The sequence below is a fragment of the Microcaecilia unicolor genome, chromosome 9 (genome assembly GCF_901765095.1).
Source record: "Microcaecilia unicolor chromosome 9, aMicUni1.1, whole genome shotgun sequence".
NCBI classification, from domain to species: Eukaryota; Metazoa; Chordata; class Amphibia; order Gymnophiona; family Siphonopidae; genus Microcaecilia; species Microcaecilia unicolor.
In genome coordinates, this window is record NC_044039.1 from 84,450,105 (window position 1) to 84,470,333 (window position 20,229).

The 20,229-nt window shown below is 48.1% G+C and overlaps 1 protein-coding gene across 1 annotated transcript in view; it reads left to right on the forward strand.

The window, feature by feature from the left end:
- LOC115478128 (NADH-cytochrome b5 reductase 3) overlaps positions 1–20,229 on the forward strand; it is a 79,897-nt gene that overhangs the window by 36,693 nt on the left and 22,975 nt on the right. Inside the window, 1 exon segment of the mRNA XM_030215375.1 lies at positions 5,990–6,096. Within this exon segment, the coding sequence (XP_030071235.1) occupies positions 5,990–6,096 (107 nt within the window).

Below are 20,229 nucleotides of genomic sequence, written 5' to 3' on the forward strand. Positions count from 1 at the left end.
CTATCCTCGACCTCAAAGGGGTCAATTGGGCCTTGAAAGTTCGGCACTTTCGCATGGAGACCCTCCGCTCTGTTATAGCGGCAGTGAAGGCAGGAGAATTCCTGGCATCCTTGGACATCAAGGAAGCGTACTTGCATATTCCCATCTGGCCTCCTCATCAACGCTTTCTGTGTTTTGCAGTACTGGGCCGACACTTCCAGTTCAGAGCCCTCCCGTTCGGGTTGGCTACTGCTCCGCGGACCTTCTCCAAAGTAATGGTGGTCATCGCGGCCTTCCTGAGGAAGGAAGGAGTTCAAGTCCATCCTTATCTGGACGACTGGTTGATCCAAGCCCCCTCTTATGCAGAGTGCGGCAAAGCTGTGAACCGGGTGGTTGCTCTTTTGAGCTCCCTGGGGTGGATCATCAACTGGGAGTAAAGCCAGCTGCGCCCGACTCAGTCCCTGGAGTATCTGGGAGTTCGATTCGACACCCAAGTGGGCAGAGTGTTCCTGCCGGACAATCGGATTGTCAAGTTTCAGGCTCAGGTGGTCTAGTTCCTAGTAGCCTCTCCTATTCGGGCTTGGGACTACGTGCAGCTGTTGGGCTCTATGACGGCCACGATGGAAGTAGTGCCCTGGGCCAGGGCTCATATGAGACCACTACAACAATCTCTGCTGCTGCGCTGGACTCCGATGTCGGAGGATTATGCTGTGCGCCTTCCCTTGGACCCAGCAGTGCGCAAGGCGCTGAGCTGGTGGACGCAGACAGACAAGTTGTCTGCAGGAATGCCTCTGGTGACCCCGGAGTGGATTGTCGTCACGACAGACGCCTCTTTGATGGGCTGGGGAGCCCACTGCTTGGGAAGGACAGCGCAGGGGCTCTGGTCTCCTGCAGAGGCAAGTGGTCTATCAACCTCCTGGAACTCAGAGCCATTCGGTTGGTGTTGTTGGAGTTCATCCCGGTACTGGTGTTGAAGCCTGTATGGGTCCTGTCGGACAATGCCACGGCTGTGGCCTATGTCAACCGCCAGGGAGGTACCAAGAGCGCCCCTCTAGCCAAGGAGGCCATGAATCTATGCCAGTGGGCGGAAGCGAACCTGGAACAGCTGTCAGCGGCCCACATTGCCGGAGTCATGAATGTCAAGGCGGACTTTCTCAGTCGCCATACCTTGGAGCCCGGAGAGTGGCAGCTATCTGCTCAGGCGTTCTTGGGCATCACGAAGCGCTGGGGCCAGCCGAGCCTAGATCTGATGGCGTCATCGGCCAATTGTCAAGTGCCGCGCTTTTTCAGCAGAGGACGGGACCCTCGATCCCTGGGAGTAGATGCTCTTCTCCAACAGTGGCCGACACAAGAGCTTCTCTATGTGTTCCCGCCCTGGCCCATGTTGGGCAGGGTGCTAGACCGGGTGGCAAAGCATCCCGGCAGGGTAATCCTGGTGGGTCCGGATTGGCCCAGACGTCCCTGGTATGCGGACTTGATCAGGCTCTCAGTCGGCGATCCTCTGCGGCTGCCAGTGGAGCAGGGCCTGTTTCATCAGGGTCCCGTGGTGATGGAGGATCCCTCCCCCTTTGGTCTTACGGCCTGGCTATTGAGCGGCAGCGTCTGAGAAAGAAGGGCTTCTCAGACAAGGTCATCGCCACTATGCTGAGAGCGAGGAAGCGCTCTACTTCTACTGCTTACGCCAGGGTTTGGCGTATCTTTGCAGCGTGGTGTGAAGCAGGCTCGCTTTCTCCCTTCACTGCTCCAATTTCTTCAGTGTTGGCATTCCTGCAAGTAGGTCTGGACAAAGGCCTGTCGCTCAGTTCCCTGAAAGTTCAGGTAGCGGCTCTGGCTTGCTTCAGGGGCCGCCTGAAGGGTGCTTCCCTGGCTTCGCAGCCAGATGTGGTGCGCTTTCTCAAGGGAGTTAATCACCTGCGCCCTCCTCTGCACTCAGTGGTGCCTGCGTGGAATCTCAACCTGGTGCTAAGAGCATTGCAGAAGCCGCCTTTTGAACCCTGTCGAGGGCATCTCTGAAAGACCTGACGTTGAAAGCAGTCTTTTTGGTGGCTATCACTTCAGCCAGAAGAGTTTCCGAGCTCCAGGCACTCTCATGTCGAGAGCTTTTTCTGCAGTTCACTGAGGCAGGAGTGACTATTCGCACAGTGCCTTCCTTCCTGCCCAAGATTGTTTTTCGCTTCCATGTGATTCAGCAGCTCTGTCTCCCTTCCTTTCGTAGGGAGGTCTACCCAGAGGAATACTCTGCTCTCAATTTCTGGATGTGAGACGAGTCATCATCAGATACTTGGAACTGACCAATGATTTTCGGAAATCGGATCATCTGTTTGTCCTGTTTACAGGTCCTCGTAAGGGTCTGCAGGCTTCTAAGCCTACAGTGGCAAGATGGGCAAGGAAGCCATTGCAGCGGCTTAGGTGGCCGCGGGGAAGGCCCATACCTTTGCCAGGCATTACCGCTTGACTGTGGCTGCTCGGGCGGAGGCCCGGTTTGGAGCTTCAGTGTTGCGGTCAGGGATTTCTATGTCCCGCCCTGGGTGAGTACTGCTTCGGTACATCCCACCAGTCTATGGATTGATCAGCTTGATGATATGGAAGGTAAAATTATGTATCATACCTGATAATTTTCTTTCCATTAATCATAGCTGATCAATCCATAGCCCCTCCCAGATATCTGTACTGTTTATATTCTGGTTGAATTTTAGGTTCAAGTTTAGCCTTCAGTTACTTCAGGAGGACTTTGTGTTCAAGTTCTTCTTTCACTTGGATTCTTCAAGAGTTGAGACGAGTTTGTGTTACAGTGAGCTGCTGCATTCCTCTCCCCTCCGTTTTACGGGGCTGGATTGAGATTTAAATTCTGACGGCACTCCCTCCCGCTTCGTGCGGCTGTAGGGCAGCTTTGTACCCCTCCCGCTTCGGCGGTGTTAGGGTCAGTCATCTCCTCCCGCGGTTGCGGTTGCAGGATAAGCCAGATCCCCCCGCATCGGCGGGTGTGGTGTCCCTCCCCCGCTCCGCGGGGATGAGCTGGACGGATTCCCCTCCCCCACTTGTGTGGGGATGAGCTGGGTTAATTCCCCTCCCCCGTTTCGGCGGTGGTGAGCTGGGCAGAGTGTCCCTTCGTGGGTGTAATTCTCTAAGTGCTGAGTCCTGCGGATGGAGCTTTGATATCGACATACTGAGGAGTTTCCGGCAGCACATGACCACATATAGGGAGGCAAAAGTTTGCTCTCTATCTCCACCTGCTGGTAGATGGACACAACCCACCAGTCTATGGATTGATCAGCTATGATTAATGGAAAGAAAATTATCAGGTACGATACATAATTTTACCTTCCCTGTTTGTGAGGTATCTTTGCAAGATACCTTTTCCCGAACCATGCGCTTTTGAGCGACTGTCGGCCTTCCCCCCATTTCTAGTTTAAAAGCTGCTCTATCTCCTTTTTAAATGCCAACGCCAGCAGCCTGGTCCCACCCTGGTTAAGGTGGAGCCCATCCTTTCGGAATAGGCTCCCCCTTCCCCAGAATGTTGCCCAGTTCCTAACAAATCTAAAACCCTCCTCCCTGCACCATCGTCTCATCCACGCATTGAGACTCTGGAGCTCTGTCTCTTGGGCCCTGCACGTGGAACAGGTAGCATTTCAGAAAATGCTACCCTAGAGGATCTGGATTTGAGCTTTCTACCTAAGAGCCTAAATTTGGCTTCCAGAACCTCTCTCCCACATTTTCCTATGTCATTGGTACCCACATGTACCAAGACAGCGGACTCCTCCCCAGCACTATCTAAAATCCTATCTAGGTGACGCGTGAGGTCCGCCACCTTCGCACCAGGCAGGCAAGTCACCAGGCGATCCTCACGTCCAGCAGCCACCCAGCTATCTATATGTCTAATGATCGAATCACCAACTACAACAGCTGTCCTAACCTTTCCCTCCCGGGCAGCACTTGGAGACATATCCTCAGTGCGAGAGGATAGTACATCCCCTGGTGGGCAGGTCCTGGCTACAGGAGTACTTCCTACTTCACCAGGGTGATGCTCTCCTTCTAGGAGACCTCCCTCCTCCAAGGTAGCACAAGGGCTACTAGACTGGAGGTGGGACCTCTCTACAACATCCCTGTAGGTCTCCTCTATGTACCTCTCTGTCTCCCTCAGCTCCACCAAGTCTGCTACTCTAGCCTCAAGAGAACGGACACGTTCTCTAAGAGCTAGGAGCTCTTTGCATCGGGCGCAAACATATGACATCTCACCAACTGGGAGATAATCATACATGTGACACCCAATGCAAAAGACTGGATAGCACCCCTCTTGCTGCTGGACTGCTGACTCCATCTTAGTGTTTTTGAGTTTTCCAATATTTTAAAACTTGCTACAGTATTAAGGATATTGGCCTAATATAAAAGTGTCTTTTACTTTATATAGTGTATTGTATGATTTATATAGTATTTCCTTCTTAGATGGTAATGAAATGTATTTAAAACTCTATAAGAGCACTCCTTACTTGTTACCCTAATTACAATAACTGACTATAAATGAGGAGTTGTCCTAGGGGTGGGTGGGTGGGAATACTAAATTAGATCCTGCAGTGGCTGTTAGATTCTGTTAATGCTGTGGTACAAGGCTTTTTAAAACTAAGTGGAAAAGACTATGGAGATTAGCTGTTTTCTGTTAGCTGTTGAAATTTGCTTTTTAAGTTTGCCTAACACTAACCTACAATTCCTCCTTTAAACCCCAATCTTTAAGTTCCCAAAGCACAAACAAAATAGCGTTCACTTACCAGAGAAATGTCCTCTTCTCTCAGAACTTCTCAGAAAGGTTACCAATCTATTTCCTAAATTGAAGATGACATCTTTATAGTCGATGACCTAACTTATGCTACAACTCATTTTATCACTTAGAAACCTCGATGCAATGCCATATTGCATTCCTCTGTACCATGTATGTATGCACCTTGATGCAATATCATTTGTATGCAATACCACAATGTATTCCTCTTCACCATGTAAGTATACAACTAAATGTATTACCATTTGAAATTCTGTACCCAGAAATGGCGATCGCCATCACGGCATAATGTAAGCCATATTGAGCCTGCAAATAGGTGGGAAAATGTGGGATACAAATGCTACAAATAATAATAATAACCCAGGTAACTGGATTTGGCAATTCAGGTGTAATTGGACTGATACCACTGGCCTACGCCTCCCAACCTCTTAAAAAACCTTTTTTTTTTCTTGGTTGCTACTCAAAGGAACCAGCCCAATGCTGGATAAAGAGATTCCCCAGCCATGGCCTATCAGACCAATCAAGACTGCACGGAGACTGAAAAATACTGACAAGTTAGGGGTTGCACAGGATACAGTGTGGTGTCAAGTTGGTGGTTCTCTGTCTCCATCTGCTGGCAGATGAGCATAAACCCCATGTGTCGGGAGGGATAATGAAACTTAATATTGTGTAGTCTTACATACTTGCAGTTCAGCTGTCACCCACAGCAAAATTGGCTTGGTGGTGGTAGTGTGTGAGGAAGCTTGCACTGTTGCTTACTGCTTCTGGTCTGGCAGGCCCTTTCAGTTCTACATGGCTGTTAACCCAGCATTTTCATTGATACTAGTAACATAAAGATAGATTAGGACTAGAAGATAGGGGAATCCTAGAAAGGGGCAATTTTTAAAAATTAGTGCCAGTTGTGGAAATAATGTGAATCTAGTTTGTTGACTCGCTGTTTCTGGGGTGATTCTGGTCCCTGTGGTGTTCACCTAACAGTGTTTGTTTTTTTTAGGCATCAACTGCCTGTAGCCCACCTTACCTCTCCCCATGAAAATATTAAAATAGATATATATTTTTGTATTGCTCGCTTCTGAGCAGTCCTTGTTTTTAGGTTGTTTATTGTCTTTTCCAGCACCTAAGTCTCCTCTGTATAATAGCTATTTGTTGAGTCACGTCTTAAGTTGGGGCCCGTGTATCATTAAAATGTATGAGGATACTGTACAGACTTGTAAACTCATTTGTTTTCTCATTTTATAGGGCAACACATTTACCTTTCTGCAAGGATCAATGGTAATCTTGTAGTCAGACCCTACACTCCGGTGACCAGTGACGATGAGAGAGGATATGTGGACCTAGTTATCAAGGTTGTGTAGCATGATCATTCTATGAGAAAATAGTTTGCTGGGCCGTTTGACTGTCTTTAAAGTGAAAGTTCTACTAAAACTCATATTGAAGAGTTAATATAAATTTACGTATTGCCACTTCATGAGAGATTACAGTCATTCAGAGGATGGAGCACAATAAATTTAGGTTCTGTGCTCTGAAAACATACTAAAAAAAAATCCTTGAGGTGTGTGTTTGTCATTGGCTTTTATAGTTTTCAGGATGGCCACAATGAATATACTTCCTTCATTATGTGCAAATCTAGTTCTTGCAAATTTATTGTAGCAATCGTGAAAATCTGACTGAGTGTATCCCGAGGACTGGTTGAGAACCCCTGCTTCAAGAGGTCTTTATACTCCACTTTTTTTCCTTTTTGTATGGGTACTGTTTGAAGTTTTAGCTACTAAAAGAGTACATTTGTTCCCTCGAGGCTGGGAGGAGTTTTCCTTTTGGGAGAGCACTTTCGATAGTGACTTAGTCCATTGTACATATGATGCTTTAAGCCTAATTATACTTAAAAAAAAATAACCTTTCTTAACTCACTACATTTAATTATTCATACCCCCAGTCCCACTTTCCTTCAGAAAGAGTTAATTCTGTGACTGTTGTGGGGTTCACAACTGTATATATTTGCATATTAAATAATGTAAGCTTTTTTTGTGTTTCATGTAATAGAATGTGTGTGTGGTTTTTCTGTGTGGCCATTTCCTTTTCTCCCAAAAAGAGAGCTAAATAGTGATTGATGCTGGAAATATGGGTGAGGAGAGAGATGGAGGACAAGACTTGAAGGAAGGGCAGAGAGGGATGAGAAAGGAATCCTATATCGGGAATTAGGAAAGAGGATCATCTCTTATGCACCTCCTTCTGACACAATCCCTTCTCTCTCTCTTACACTATCTACTCCCACACCTTCTCTGATCCTCTCCATCTTCCAGTCTTTTATGACTAGGAGGAGGGTAGCAGCAGAGCATCTCAGGTCACATCTTCTCCTTTACCTCTTGGGACTGGAGTGTTAACACTGAGCTGCACAGTCCTGCATGGTTCAAAGTGCACCACTCTAGCTGAGGCATGAGTACAGTGCGTGACCTGAACATGTATACCCTGGAGGAAAGAAGAAACGGGTGATGATACAGACATTCAAATATGTGAAAGGTATTAATCCACAAACAAACCTTTTCCAGAGACGGAAGGCGCTAGGACTAGAGGACATGAATTGAGGTTGAAAGGGGACAGGTTCAGGAATATTGTCAGGAAGTATTTTTTCACAGAGAGGGTGGTAGATACCTGGAATGCCCTCCTGTGGTGGAGATGAAAACTGTGACTGAATTCAGAAATGCGTGGGATAAACACCTGTTTAGAAGAAGCTTAGCAGAGATTAGGAAGCAACACTGATAATTGGGAAGCAAAACTAATACTGGGCAAATGTTTATGGTCTGTGCTCTGATTGTGGCTGGACAGTTTCAGCTTCAGAAGCAGGAGAACAAGGACAGTGCTGGGCAGACTTCTACATCTATGCCCTGAAAATGGCAAGGACAAATCTATCTCATCTATCACCATATGTAATGAGTTTATCTTGTTGGGCAGACTGGATGGCACCATACAGGTCTTTATCTGCAGTTATCTACTATGTTACTAAGGGCTGTGTAGTGCTGCTGCTTATCCATCTAAGCAACTCCCAGTCCTGCATTTGATTCTGCATGAAATAGGGAGTTCTGAGGTGATGACCAGGTTTTGAATTTGTGTGTGTGGCTGCAGAATTGCAGGAGATCAGGGTTCCTGCCAGTGCCCCAGTCCATGTCATGCATATGATCCAGGACATCTCCCTTTTCTTTTGTCCTGAGGTGGTTCTTCCTTTCTTGGGAACAGAATCTTTCCTTGAGGATCCTTAGTGATGGTGATGTGAGATCAGCTGTGGTGCACAGCATTACAATGGCAAATTGGGCAGACTAGATGGGTCTTAGTCTTTGCCTTCCATCATATTGTATAGAAGAAGCCAGGGTGACTTACTACAGTGGTTCTTAACCTTTCTAAGGTCATGGACTTCTGTAAGAATTTCTGACAAGCTGTGTATCTCTTCCCCAGAAAAATACACATAAACATAACACACATGGGACCTGTTAGCAGGTATGAGCTCATGCAGACCAAGGAGTAGGGTGAAAACCACAAGAAAAACGTATTGATCCAGTTAAGATGAAGGTGCATCAAAAAGACTTGACACAGCAGCTGTGTTTCGGCGCTCTAGGCACCTACTTCAGGAATCTGGAGATTGAAATGTAGAGAGAGAATTCTAGATAAAAATGGGTGCTTGAAATATAAAAGGTATACTTATGAAACTCTTATATGCAGTCTCAAGGGATTCATCCTGCACCGCCATTTCCCTTGTGATTTTTGGAAGTGCCAACTTTTTACCCTACTCCTTGGTCTGCTGTGCTACAGCTGTAGGGATTGGTGTTCCTCCACCCTGTGTGGTTGGCTCTACCTCATGCAGACCTTGCCATAGCCCCCTTTTCCTGTCTGGCCTTCCTGCTAATCAAGGTAACCAACACAAGGGGCAGGGATGCTGCAGGAGTTGCTGATTTAAAGATCCTGTTCTGGTTTTCTCTTCTGTTGCTAATTTCTGCTCGGCTACAGGTCACACACCACCTTTGATTTCTGTGCATACTTGCTGTTTCTTGCCTACCTAAAATCGAGCATCCTGAACAATATTATAACTTGTCTGGAATGAAAAATATTTACAGTGAAACTTGAAAAGACTAAGGGGTTGATATTTAGAAGAAGTCATCTGGGTAAGAGCAGCTCCTACCCTGATAACTCCCACTGACCAGGTCGTACCCAGATTTCCAGTAACACTAATCTGGATAGTGCCTCTGAAAATCCAGGTGGACCACCACAAGGCTATCCATTTATTTATTTTATTAGAGAATCTTGATTATACCACAAAGAGCCAAGCATGTGGCTTCTATGAGGTTTATAATACAACCAACAAAAAGAAAAACAGCCAGGAATTATCCAGGCACCAATGATATTCATAGGCAGTCTCTCTTACTTAGAGGGGCATAATCGAACGCGAACGCCCATTTGTAAAAACGTCCATCTCCGAGAACGGGTCCGTGAAGGGGCGGGCCGAACTGTATTTTCGAAAAAATGGACATCCATCTTTTTTTTCGAAAATACATTGGATTAGGGTGTTTTTTGAGCTGGGCGTTTTTGTTTTTTAGCGATAATTGAAACCGAAGCGTCCCAGCTCAAAAACGACCAAACCCAAGGCATTTGGTCGTGGGAGGGGACAGCATTCGTAGTGCACTGGTCCCCCTGAGATGCCTCTATGCCAGCCTCAAATATCATACCTAGCTCCATGACAGTAGTATGCAGGTCCCCAGAGCAATTTTACTTTAGTTGGTGCTGTGCGGGACCCATGCAGAGAGGAAAAATCGGAAGAAGAAAAAAACAAGCAAGCAAGTGCAGTCAGGGACGTCCAAATCAAAAGATAGTAAAAGGGGGAATTGAACCAGCAACTTTTTGATTACAAGCTCAGTGCTCTAGCCAGTGCACCACTGATTAGACGTCCTTCCCTTTCCATTAAGTCTCTCCAAGTTTCTGTCAGCCAATCACAGCTCATTTAGCTGACATCTGTGTCAGCTAAACAGCGGTGATTGGCTGACAGAAACTTGGAGGGACTTAATGGAAAGGGAAGGACATCTAAGCACCTGAATAATGTGGTTCACTGGCTAGAGCACTGAGCTTGTAATCAGAAGGTTGCTGGCTCGATTCCCCCTTTTACTATCCTGGTAATTTAGACGTCCCTGACTGCACTTGCTTGTTTTTTGTTTTTTTTTCTTCCGATTTTTCCTCTCTGCATGGGTCCCGCACAGCACTAACTAAACTAAAATTACTTCGGGGACCTGCATACTGCTGTCATGGAGCTGGGGATGACATTTGAGGCTGGCTTACAAGTTGGAAAAAAAGTGTTTAACATTCGTTTTTTTTTGGTGGGAGGGGGTTAGTGACCACTGGGGGAGTCAGGGGAGGTCATCCCCGGTTCCCTCCGGTGGTCATCTGGCCATTTAGGGCACTTTTTTTGGGACCTGTTCGTGAAAAAAACGGGTCCAACAAAAGTGACCTAAATTCTCTCTGAAAACGCCTTTCTTTTTTCCATTATCGGCCGAGCACGCACATCTCTGCTCAGCCGATAACCACGCCTCAGTCCCGCCTTCACCACGCCTCCGACACGCCCCCATCAACTTTATGCGTTCCCGCGACGGAGTGCAGTTGGAAACGCCCAAAATCGGCTTTCGATTATACCGATTTGGGCACCCACAAGAGAAAGACATCCATCTCCCGATTTAGGTCGGAATTTGGGCGTTTTTCTCTTTCGAAAATAAGCCTCATAGTAACATAGTAGATGACGGCAGAAAAAGACCTGCACGGTCCATCTAGACTGCCCAACAAGTGCTGCTTCTAGTGCATACCTTACCTTGATTTATATCTGCCATTTTCAGGGCACAGACCGTAGAAATCTTGCCCAGCACTAGTCCCGCCTCCCAAACACCAGCCCCGCCTCCCAGTCTCTGCTAAACTTCTGAGGATCCATTCCTTCTGAACAGGATTCCTTTATGTTTATCCCACGCATGCTGAAATGTGTTGCAAGAGTATGTGATGAAAGCAGTAAAAGAGGTTTGGACATGTTCCTAGAGACCTGGTAAGGTAGACCTGGGGAAAGCACTTCTTATCCCTGGGGTAAATAGCATATAATCTTGCTGCTGCTTGGGTTCTTTCATGTACTTCTGGTCTAGACTGGTCACTGTTACAAAAAAGGTACCTGGACTACATGGACCCTTGATCTGACCCAAGACAGCAATTCTTATGTTCTTGTTTCTTGTTTTCTTATTTTCTTCTATTTCCTCCTCCATCCCCCTGCCCCCCACCACCATAAAGAAATGAATCATTTTTGCATCTGGTCCATGGACTCCAGGTTAAGAACCTGTGTCTCTTTATAGATGTGAGATGTTAGGGGTTTTTTTTGGTTCATTTTAAAGAGTCTCTATAGAAACACAAGTAGCATAGTGACATAGTAAATGATGGCAAATAAGACCAGCCTGGCCCATCCAGTCTGCTTATTAAAGTGGTTAAGGCTACAACTGCCGCTCCGTGCAGCTTATTCCCCCTTACCCTTAGTTCTCTGAAACACTGCCCTTGGGGCTCCATTCTACATAAAATGAGGTTTGAGTGAATTTCCTTGGGCTTTAACCCATTGTTTTGGTGTGTGCAGAAGGATTTTTCATCCTGACTTCACCTATTAAAACTTTTTATACTGCCAAAACATGACCATTAGGTCACTGGTTAACTTCCTTGCTCTATCTAAATAGGGAATAACACCCCTAAACAACATTTTGGGCCATCATAATGGGCTTCATTACTGGGTTTTTTTTTTTTTTTTTTGCTGTAGGTTTGAATTTTTGTAACATCAATAGTGCTGAGAAATTTTGTGAATCTCTTAGGATGGTCTGCATTGTAGCACAGCTTATACTCAAAGATACATTTAGATCCTAATCTAAACTTTGATAAAGGAGATATTCCATGGGATTCTTTCTGTCTGTTTTTTTTTTTGTTTATTTAGACAACTTCATAAACAAAAAGATATGAAAAAGTGAACCGTTTCATTCAGTAACTGGTGGCAACTCCAAAGTACTTACAGACAGATGATCAAAAGCCCCGCGCTGTTCCAAACAGAGCTCTAAAATAGCGTTGGAACAGCGCGTGGCTTTACTGCACCAATGATTAGAGATAATTGCATGCAAATTTAAACACGCAATTATCAATGATCATGGGGTAGAAGTGCGGGAGAATTGTGCCTGAGCATGCGCTTGGCACAATCCTCCCGCACTTGTTTGACAGGTCTGGGCTGTCCAAAAGCCCGAACCTGTCAAACACAGGGGCTGGTGGTCCATGGGACCACCAGGCCCCAACTACCCCTGCCCCGAGCCACGGGGGCTGGAGGTCTGGCAGACCTGCGTTCCCCCCCTCCCAGGTTTAGGGAGGGCTGGAGATCCGGTGGGTCTCCAGCCCCCCCCAACCCCCCAGCAAAAGGATCCTTGGTGGTCCAGTGATCAATCTGCCCCCCCCTACCTTGTGGGTTGGAGGAGGGAGGTAGCCTGCCTCCCTCCTCTTCCTTCGACGCTGCAAATGGCGATGCCCAGCCCTGCCCAGTGTATCCTGGGATGTGCTTGGCGGGGCTACACACCATATAAGGGAGTTAGGGTGGGTAGGCAGGGAGAGGGGGCGGATTGGTCACTGGACCACCAGGGACCCTTTGCTGGGGGGTTGGGAGGGGGGCTGGAGACCCACCGGATCTCCAGCCCTCCCTGAATCTGGGGGGGCGGGGGAGACCAGCGGTCCAGCGGACCTCCATCCCCCCTGTCGCTGGGAGGGGTTTCATCGCCCACTGGGCCACCAGGGACTGGTTGCACATGTTGAGGGGCGTTAGGGGGGGCTGGAGATCCAGCCTGAACCTGGGGGGGGGGACCAGAGGTCCGCCGGACCTCCAGCCCCCTGTTGCTGGCAGGTTTGCCTTGTTGGGAGGAATGGGGGCCTGTCAGTATGCAAATGCATGCTAGACAGGGCTCATCATTCCTCCCCAATGATCTGCAAAACCTAACACCAGCTCGGAGCTGGCGTAGGGTTTGCCGCAGCCAGCAACCCAATCTTTGTCGTGCTGGTCACTGATCATTGGGGGTGAATGTTTAGCCCTGTTTAGCATGCATTTGCATGCTAGTTGCGTTCAGAGCCCTCGAGCGTGTTTCATGCGCTCGAGGGCTCTGATTATGGGCAAGTAGCCAACACCGGCGCTAGTATGGCGCTAACAGCCTCTAGCGGCGGCCTTTGCTTCTGATCATCCCCCTGTTAATGGGATAGGAGGAAAGGTTCTGGTGTGGATTAGGAATTGGTTATTGGACATAAAACAGAAGGTAGATTTAAATGGTCATTTCTCTCAATGGAGAAGGGGTGAACAGTGGAGTACCGCAGGGATTTGTACTGGGTCCGGTGCTATTTAACATATTTATAAATAATATGGAAATTGGGATGATGAGTGAGGTGATTAAATTTGCAGATGATAGAAAACTATTCAAGTTTGTTAAAACACATGGAGACTTTGAAATATTTCAGGAAAACCTTAGGAAATTGGAAGACTGAGCATCCAAATTGCAGATGAAATTTAATGTGGACAAATGCAAAGTGATGGACATTGGAAAGAATCATAGTTACCTGATGCTAGGGTCCACCTTGGGGATCAGCACTCAAGAAAAAGATCTGGGTGTCTACACTGAAATCTTCTGCTTAGTGTGCGACGGTGTCTAAAAAAGCAAACTGATCCTAGGAATTAGGAATTGGTGGATAAGACCGAAAATACTATAATGCCTTTGTATCACTCCATGGTGTGTCCGCACCTTGAGTATTGCATTCAGTTCTGGTGGCCGTATGTCAAAAAAGATATAGCGGAATTAGAAAAGGTTCAAAGAAAAGTGACCAAAATAATAAAGGGGATGGAACTCCTCTTGTATGAGGAAAGGCTAAAGAGGTTAGGACTCCTCAGATTGGAAAAGAGACGGATGAGTGGAGATATGATTGAGGTCTACAAAACCTTGAGTGGTGTAGAACGAGTAGAAGTAAATCGATTTTTATTTTTTAGTCGTTCTAAAAGTACAAAGAATAGAGGACACTCGAGGAAGTTACATGGAAATACTTTTAAAACAAATAGGAAGAAATATTTTTTCATTCAACTCTTTGCCTGAGGATGTAGTAACAGCGGTTAGCATATCTGTGTTTAAAAAAAGTTTGGACAAATTCCTGCAAGAAAAGTCCATAGTCTACTAGTGAGACAGACATGGGGAAGCTACTGCTTTTCCCGGGATTGGTAGCATGAAATGTTGCTGCTAATTGAGTTTCTGCCAGGTCACAAGTACCTGGCTTGGCCATTGTCGGAAACAGGATATTGGGCTAGATGGACCATTTGTCTGATCCAGTATGGCTGTTCTTATGATTCCAATGGGTAGAATTATAAGACTGTAGTCCCCACTCTGCTTTGGGGTGTAATTTTTAAAACCAGGATTGACCAAAAAGTCTGGTGTCCCTCCTGGAACAGAGTAATTTGGCATCTCTGGATTTTGCTCCCATATAGAAGACTTTGTGAAATAATGCAAATAGTTACAATGATAGCTTTCTTGGATGGCTGAAACTAGCTAGAGCAACCTCGAGGGCCACAGCCCTGTTGGGATTTCCCCAATGAATGTACGTGAAATCTGTTTGCACATAATGGAGACAGTGCATGCTGGAGGAGTAGCCTAATGGTTATTGCAGTGGCCTGAGAACCAAGGGAACCTGGTTCAGTTCCCACTGCACCTCCTTGTTACTCTAGGCAAGTCATTGAACCCTCTATTGTCTCACATAGAAAATACATACCTGTATATAATAGGCAAACCACAATGTTACCACAGAAAGGTGGTATCGTAAACCTTCTCCCCCCTCCCCACCCCGTCATCCCCATCTCATGCATATTCATTAGGGAAATCCTGAAAACCCAACTGGATTGCAGCCCTCGAGGTTCAAGGTTGCCCACCTCTGAGCTAAAGGGATTCTTTATGTATAGAAGACCCTTGGGACTTATCGTGACTGTTATAGCTTATTTAAAGGTGGGGGGGGGGGGGGGGAATGATTTATGATGTAATGAAATGGAACTTTGGCTTGCCTCCTTGTTGCCACCCCAAATATGTCTGATGCCACTGGGTGGAGGACAAACATTTAGAATTTTCTGATAAGAACATTTGTGGTTCCATAAAGGTTATGATGCAGCAAAACAGCCCCACAAGTGTGAATTCTTCCACTACCATGCTTGACAGTTGAGATGAGGTTCAATTTTTGCCTCTTATATCTAGACGGCTGGTGTGTTCTCCAGAGGCTCTTTGGGGAATCTGAGGCAGACAGCAGTGTTCTTTTTGGAGAGCAGTGGTTTCTTCATAGCTGTCTTCCTATGAACACCATTCCAGTTTAGTTTTTGCCTAGGTCTGTAGATCTAGAAGCTTGGTACTCCTTTCTGACTTTCCAGTTTGCTCTTGGGATGATGTTGGTAGTGAAACAGGCTAGTGAATCAGAAGACAAAAGGCCAAATTTGGTTCCAAACAAGGCAACTTTATTGCTAGCAAGTGTACAGTACCGAGTAGTCTCGGGACACTGTGTGTCGCGATTCACCTGACACTTACATTTATACTTCCCTACTGGGCCTGCGCACTAGGCCCTTACACATCACATTTGGCATGCGCAGTAAACAGTTGTAGTTCTTACAGTACAAAATTGTAGTCCCAGTACGTACACACGTCATAACAGTGAAATGATACTGGCAAGGAAAAACGAAACTTAGCAGCTTATTCTTCACACACACACAATGCTCCTTTCTAGCACAGGAGATAAGGTTCGGTTCAGGAATGCAGGGGGGTGTCAGCATCCTCCAAGGTCGTCTATTCAGATGGCGTTGCTACATGCAAGCTGGTCTTGTATATGCCTTGCTAACTACTGTTACAAGCTATATGTGTAAAAGCCCTGCATTCTGTCTTTACATTAGTAAACAGCAAGCTTCTTTCGTTAGTAAACAGTAAAACTGGATAAGGCACAAATGTTCAGTGTAGTAATAAGGTGTGGCTAAACAGCCAAAAGCAGAGGTAGAGTGCATAAGTATAAGTCCATCAGTAGGCACAAAAACATGAGGTTGTCCTGTTGTCCAGTAGTATTCGGGTAGTACTCATAGTATTCGAGTAGTATCCGGCGTTCCACTCCTTCATTCCCCCCTTTTGATACTTGAACATCCATTCTGGTGGAGAGTATCACCTCCAAGGACCCTGAAAAGGAAAGAAAGGACAAGAATAGTTAGCGAGGTAGGCAACAAGCGAGCCCTAAGCCCTTGCGCAGCCGTCGGTTGCTTCGCCGGGGTTGAGACGGAGGGCCCCTAGCGGAATCCCCCCCCCCTTTGTAGCCGGTCTTATGCTGGCACAAGGGTATTGGCTCATTAAGAGACTCAGGAGGTGAAAAAGTGCACGTCAGCCACAAGGTGCTTCATCTTCAGCTTCATCAGACTGGGGAATGGGGGAGTACATCTGGAGAGCCATAAGTTGGGCAGCAGCACGGCGGTCAGCGATGCTTTCCATGGTGGAGCGGAGACACCTGAAAACTAAGGGAAGAGAGAGAGGAATTACTAGGCAGGACAGCAAAAACAGGCCACCCGTGACGAGGAGGCCTTGCAGGCTCCCGGAAGTTGGCAACCAGCTGGTCAGGGAGGAAGTCCAATCCCAGGCGCTGTTCCAGGTTTGGACAGGGACGTGGGCTAATTTGACCATGCGGTCAGTTATCTCGCTGATGACTTGGCTTTGGTCATCAATCTGTAAGCAGCAATTACTGAGGTTAAACTTGCCACACACCCCGCCTTCCTGGGCCAAGAGGTAGTCAAGAGCCAAGCGATTTTGGTAAACTGCGGTAATAAGCTTAGTGTTCTGTCGGGCTAAAATATTGAGGGCAAAGGCCGAATCATTGGTAAGGATCTCAAGCACCGCCTGCAAGCGGATGATGCGATTCAGCATGTAGATAGGAGTACGGTACCCATATGTACCATCTTCAGCCCATGTGGCCGGTCCATAGTAATGAATGATACGTTCTGGCGGCCACTCGTTGTCCTTCCAGTCTCCTATCTGGACTTTGGGTTTGGTGTCGAGAAAGGACCGTTTACGTCGGACACGGTTCTCAGGTCCCTTCTCCGTGTACAAAGGGATGCCCAGTGTCTCGCCGAGTCGCAGAGGCAGAAGGAAGAAACTAGGTCGGACGGTGCCCAAGAGACAGGTACCGTACCAGCGGGCCGGGAGCTGTTCATAGGCCCGGCGCCCGCAAATATAGTAGTAGCCCTCCGGGGCTACCCACTTAAGGGAGGCGTTTCCTCCGTGTGTCCAGGTTGCGTTCAAGGTGGGTTCAGTCCAGATGGGCTCCGGTGCGGGCAGGTGGTCCGTCTGCCACCAGGTATGTCGACTACCGTTAAACTGTAGGACCCCCGTGCAAGCGGAATCTCCCACAGGTACAGAATAACGCTTCGATGGCGCTCGACTAGCGCAGAGGGTACCTATGATATTAGTTCTCAGAGCCCATTCATACGGCTTCGGGCGCTGGGGAAAAGTAATGTTGGTAGTGTTGAGCGCGTCCCACATTTGCTGTCGGATCTCCTTCGCTTCCCAAGGCCATTGCTCTCTCCCATATCCGTGCCTCCACAGACGAAACAGTTGGTAATTCCCAGGGTGAAGGCGATGTTCTCAGCCAGATTGAGGAACATGTTCCGAGCTTCTGTGGAGATGGGGAATTTAGTCGCTGCGTCTTCAGCGCGAGCAATTTCGTCGAATACATTCTGGTAACCGACAACCGTGGTCTGGTAGTGTGTGGGTGGCTTTGTTTCAAGGCTCTGGTATATGGTAATATACGTCAGCGGATCCATTCCTCCACCGTCAATGCCAAGACCCCATGTCCCTCTCCATGGCATGTCATGGCCTCGGATGGGCCACTCTAGGGACACATAATTACCCATACCTCGACGAAATTCGCCCAGGCCGGTGCATCCGGTATATCCTCCACCTGTATAGGCACATACTCGTTCCCAGCCCGAGGCTCGAGTGTCGCCAGCACATGGGAGCCAAACCCAAGGGGAGCAGCATCTCATGTCTGGACTGAAAGGGCAGACATACTTGTGGTCGTTCACATATGCCTGACGCCAACTTTGGCTTCCACACTTACGAGACCAAGGGTGTTTGTCCATGGCGGTACAAACATCAAAGGTGAGTGTAGCCACAGTTTGAATACCGCCAACAAGAATGCGAGTGGAATTGACGTAATACAGAATGCCATCTCCTTCAACTCCAGGGGGCCCAGCCACATACGCAGGGAGTCCTACACTGAGGGTGACATTGTAATATCTTGGTTTGGTGGGGCTATGGCAGACAGTGAGGTTGCCTTGAAGGCATCTGTGGAACTGTTGGAGGCCATCCGGGGTGATGATGGCACACGCCGGTAAAAGCTTGCAATCGCCTTCTGGGGGCTGCATCTGGTGGATGAGGGTGGTAACCAGGTGATATCCTCCCTCTATACGATGGCGCACCAGGCGCAAGCATTCAGTGCAATTCTTGCTCAGGGTGGTAGGATAGCTCGGGACTGAGCAAAGGAGGAGGAGTAGAGTCAGCATTATATATTTGGTGGGAGGTATCCGAGCCTTTGCAGCAAGAAGATTATGAGGCCCACGATGATGGCTGCAATGAACGCAGAGCCGAAGACGCAGTGGGTCCAAAAGCTGGGCTTCTGTTGCTGGGCAGGCATGAATCTGTCAGTTCACGTCTTTCTTAGGGTCAGCCGTAGTGGAGCGTCAGGATGTTGATGCGTGGTCCAACGCTTCGGGGCGCTGCTAGTAGGAGCAGCAGGCTTCAGTCGGGTCCAATGTATCCACACTGGGTTTCCTGCAATTTTAACAGCGGTTGGGGTTGTTAGGAGAACAAGGGAGGGCCCTTTCCATTTGGGTTTCAGACAGTCGGAGTCATCCCACTCTTTTACCCATACCTCGTCTCCTACCCTGAACCGATGTGTGGGACTGGTGAGAACCAAGGGAGCTACTCTTTCAGTGTATTGCTGGATGTCTTGCACTACCTCGTGTAATGCTCTCATCTGTCTCACTAAGGAACTCTCGCCCTGTATCTGCAAGGAGTCGGGATAAGAGGGTAGTGGTGGTGGCCTAGCTTACATCATCTCGTAAGGAGTAAGGCCGGTAGCCTTGGGGGTACACCTGAGATGCAGTAAGGCCAGAGGGAGCAGGTCGGGCCATTTGGCTTTTGCTTCTTGGCATAGCTTGGCTAGCTGGTTCTTCAGTGATCGGTTAGCCCTCTCCACTACTCCACTGCTTTGGGGTCTCCAGGCACAATGCAACTTCCAATCGAGGCCCAGTCTGGTACTGAGCTGTTGTGTTACTTCACTGGCGAAGGCGGGCCCGTTGTCAGAGTTTATTTGCTTGGGGAGACCGTATCTGGGTAAGATTTGATGAAGCAATAGGGAGGTGACTTCCTTAGCCATTTCCGTTCTGGTAGGCTGGGCTTCAATCCATCCGGTGTAGGTACACACGACGACGAGGATAGCTTTGTAGCCCCGGGCCGGGGGCATGTGTGTGAAGTCAATCTGACAGACTTGGAAGGGGCTTGTGCCTCGGAGGACATGTCCTGGCATAGGACCGGGCCCCGTTCGAGGGTTGTTCCGAGCACAAGTTGCGCATCGGCTGGAAGCATTTTTGGTCCACAGGGACAGTTTGTTGATGTAGTAGGTCTTCTCGAGTAAGCGCCCCAGAGCGTCCCTGCCCAGGTGGGTGCGATCGTGAGCCTCCTTGGCTACCGTCCAGGCCAAGGCTTCGGGTATCCATATGCGCCCATCCTGCAGTATCCACCAACCATTGCGTGACTCCAGGCCCTCTTGTCGGGCCCATTCCGTTTCTTGGGAGGTGTAGATGGGTATCTCTGTGGGGAGGTGAACAACGAGTACAGGGTCAGAGGAACAAGAAGGGTAAGGGAGTTGACTTGCTCTTTTTGCAGCGTCGTCTGCCCGCTGATTTCCCCGGGCGATAGGGTCCGTTCTCCCGGTGTGGGCCCTGCAGTGCATCACAGCCACCTTCTTCGGTTTCCATACTGACTCGAGTAATTGGCAGATCTCAGTGGCATTAGCAAGTCCTTTCCCCTCAGCTGTCAGAAATCCCCTCTCCTTGTACAAGGCTCCGTGCACCTGGAGGGTGAGGAAGGCATATTTGGAGTCGGTGTAGATGTTAACAACTTTCCCTTCGGCCCAAAGGAGGGCTTTGGTGAGGGCAATAAGTTCTGCCTTCTGGGCTGACGTTCCGGGCGGCAGGGCCATAGCCTCAATCACATGGTCTTCAGACACAACAGCATAGCCAGCTCTTCGACTTCCCTCTACTACTTGGCTGCTTCCATCGGTGAACAAGGTGATGCCCCCTTGCCAGGGTTGGTCCTTGAGGTCAGGTCTGCTAGAATGCACTGTGGCCATTACCT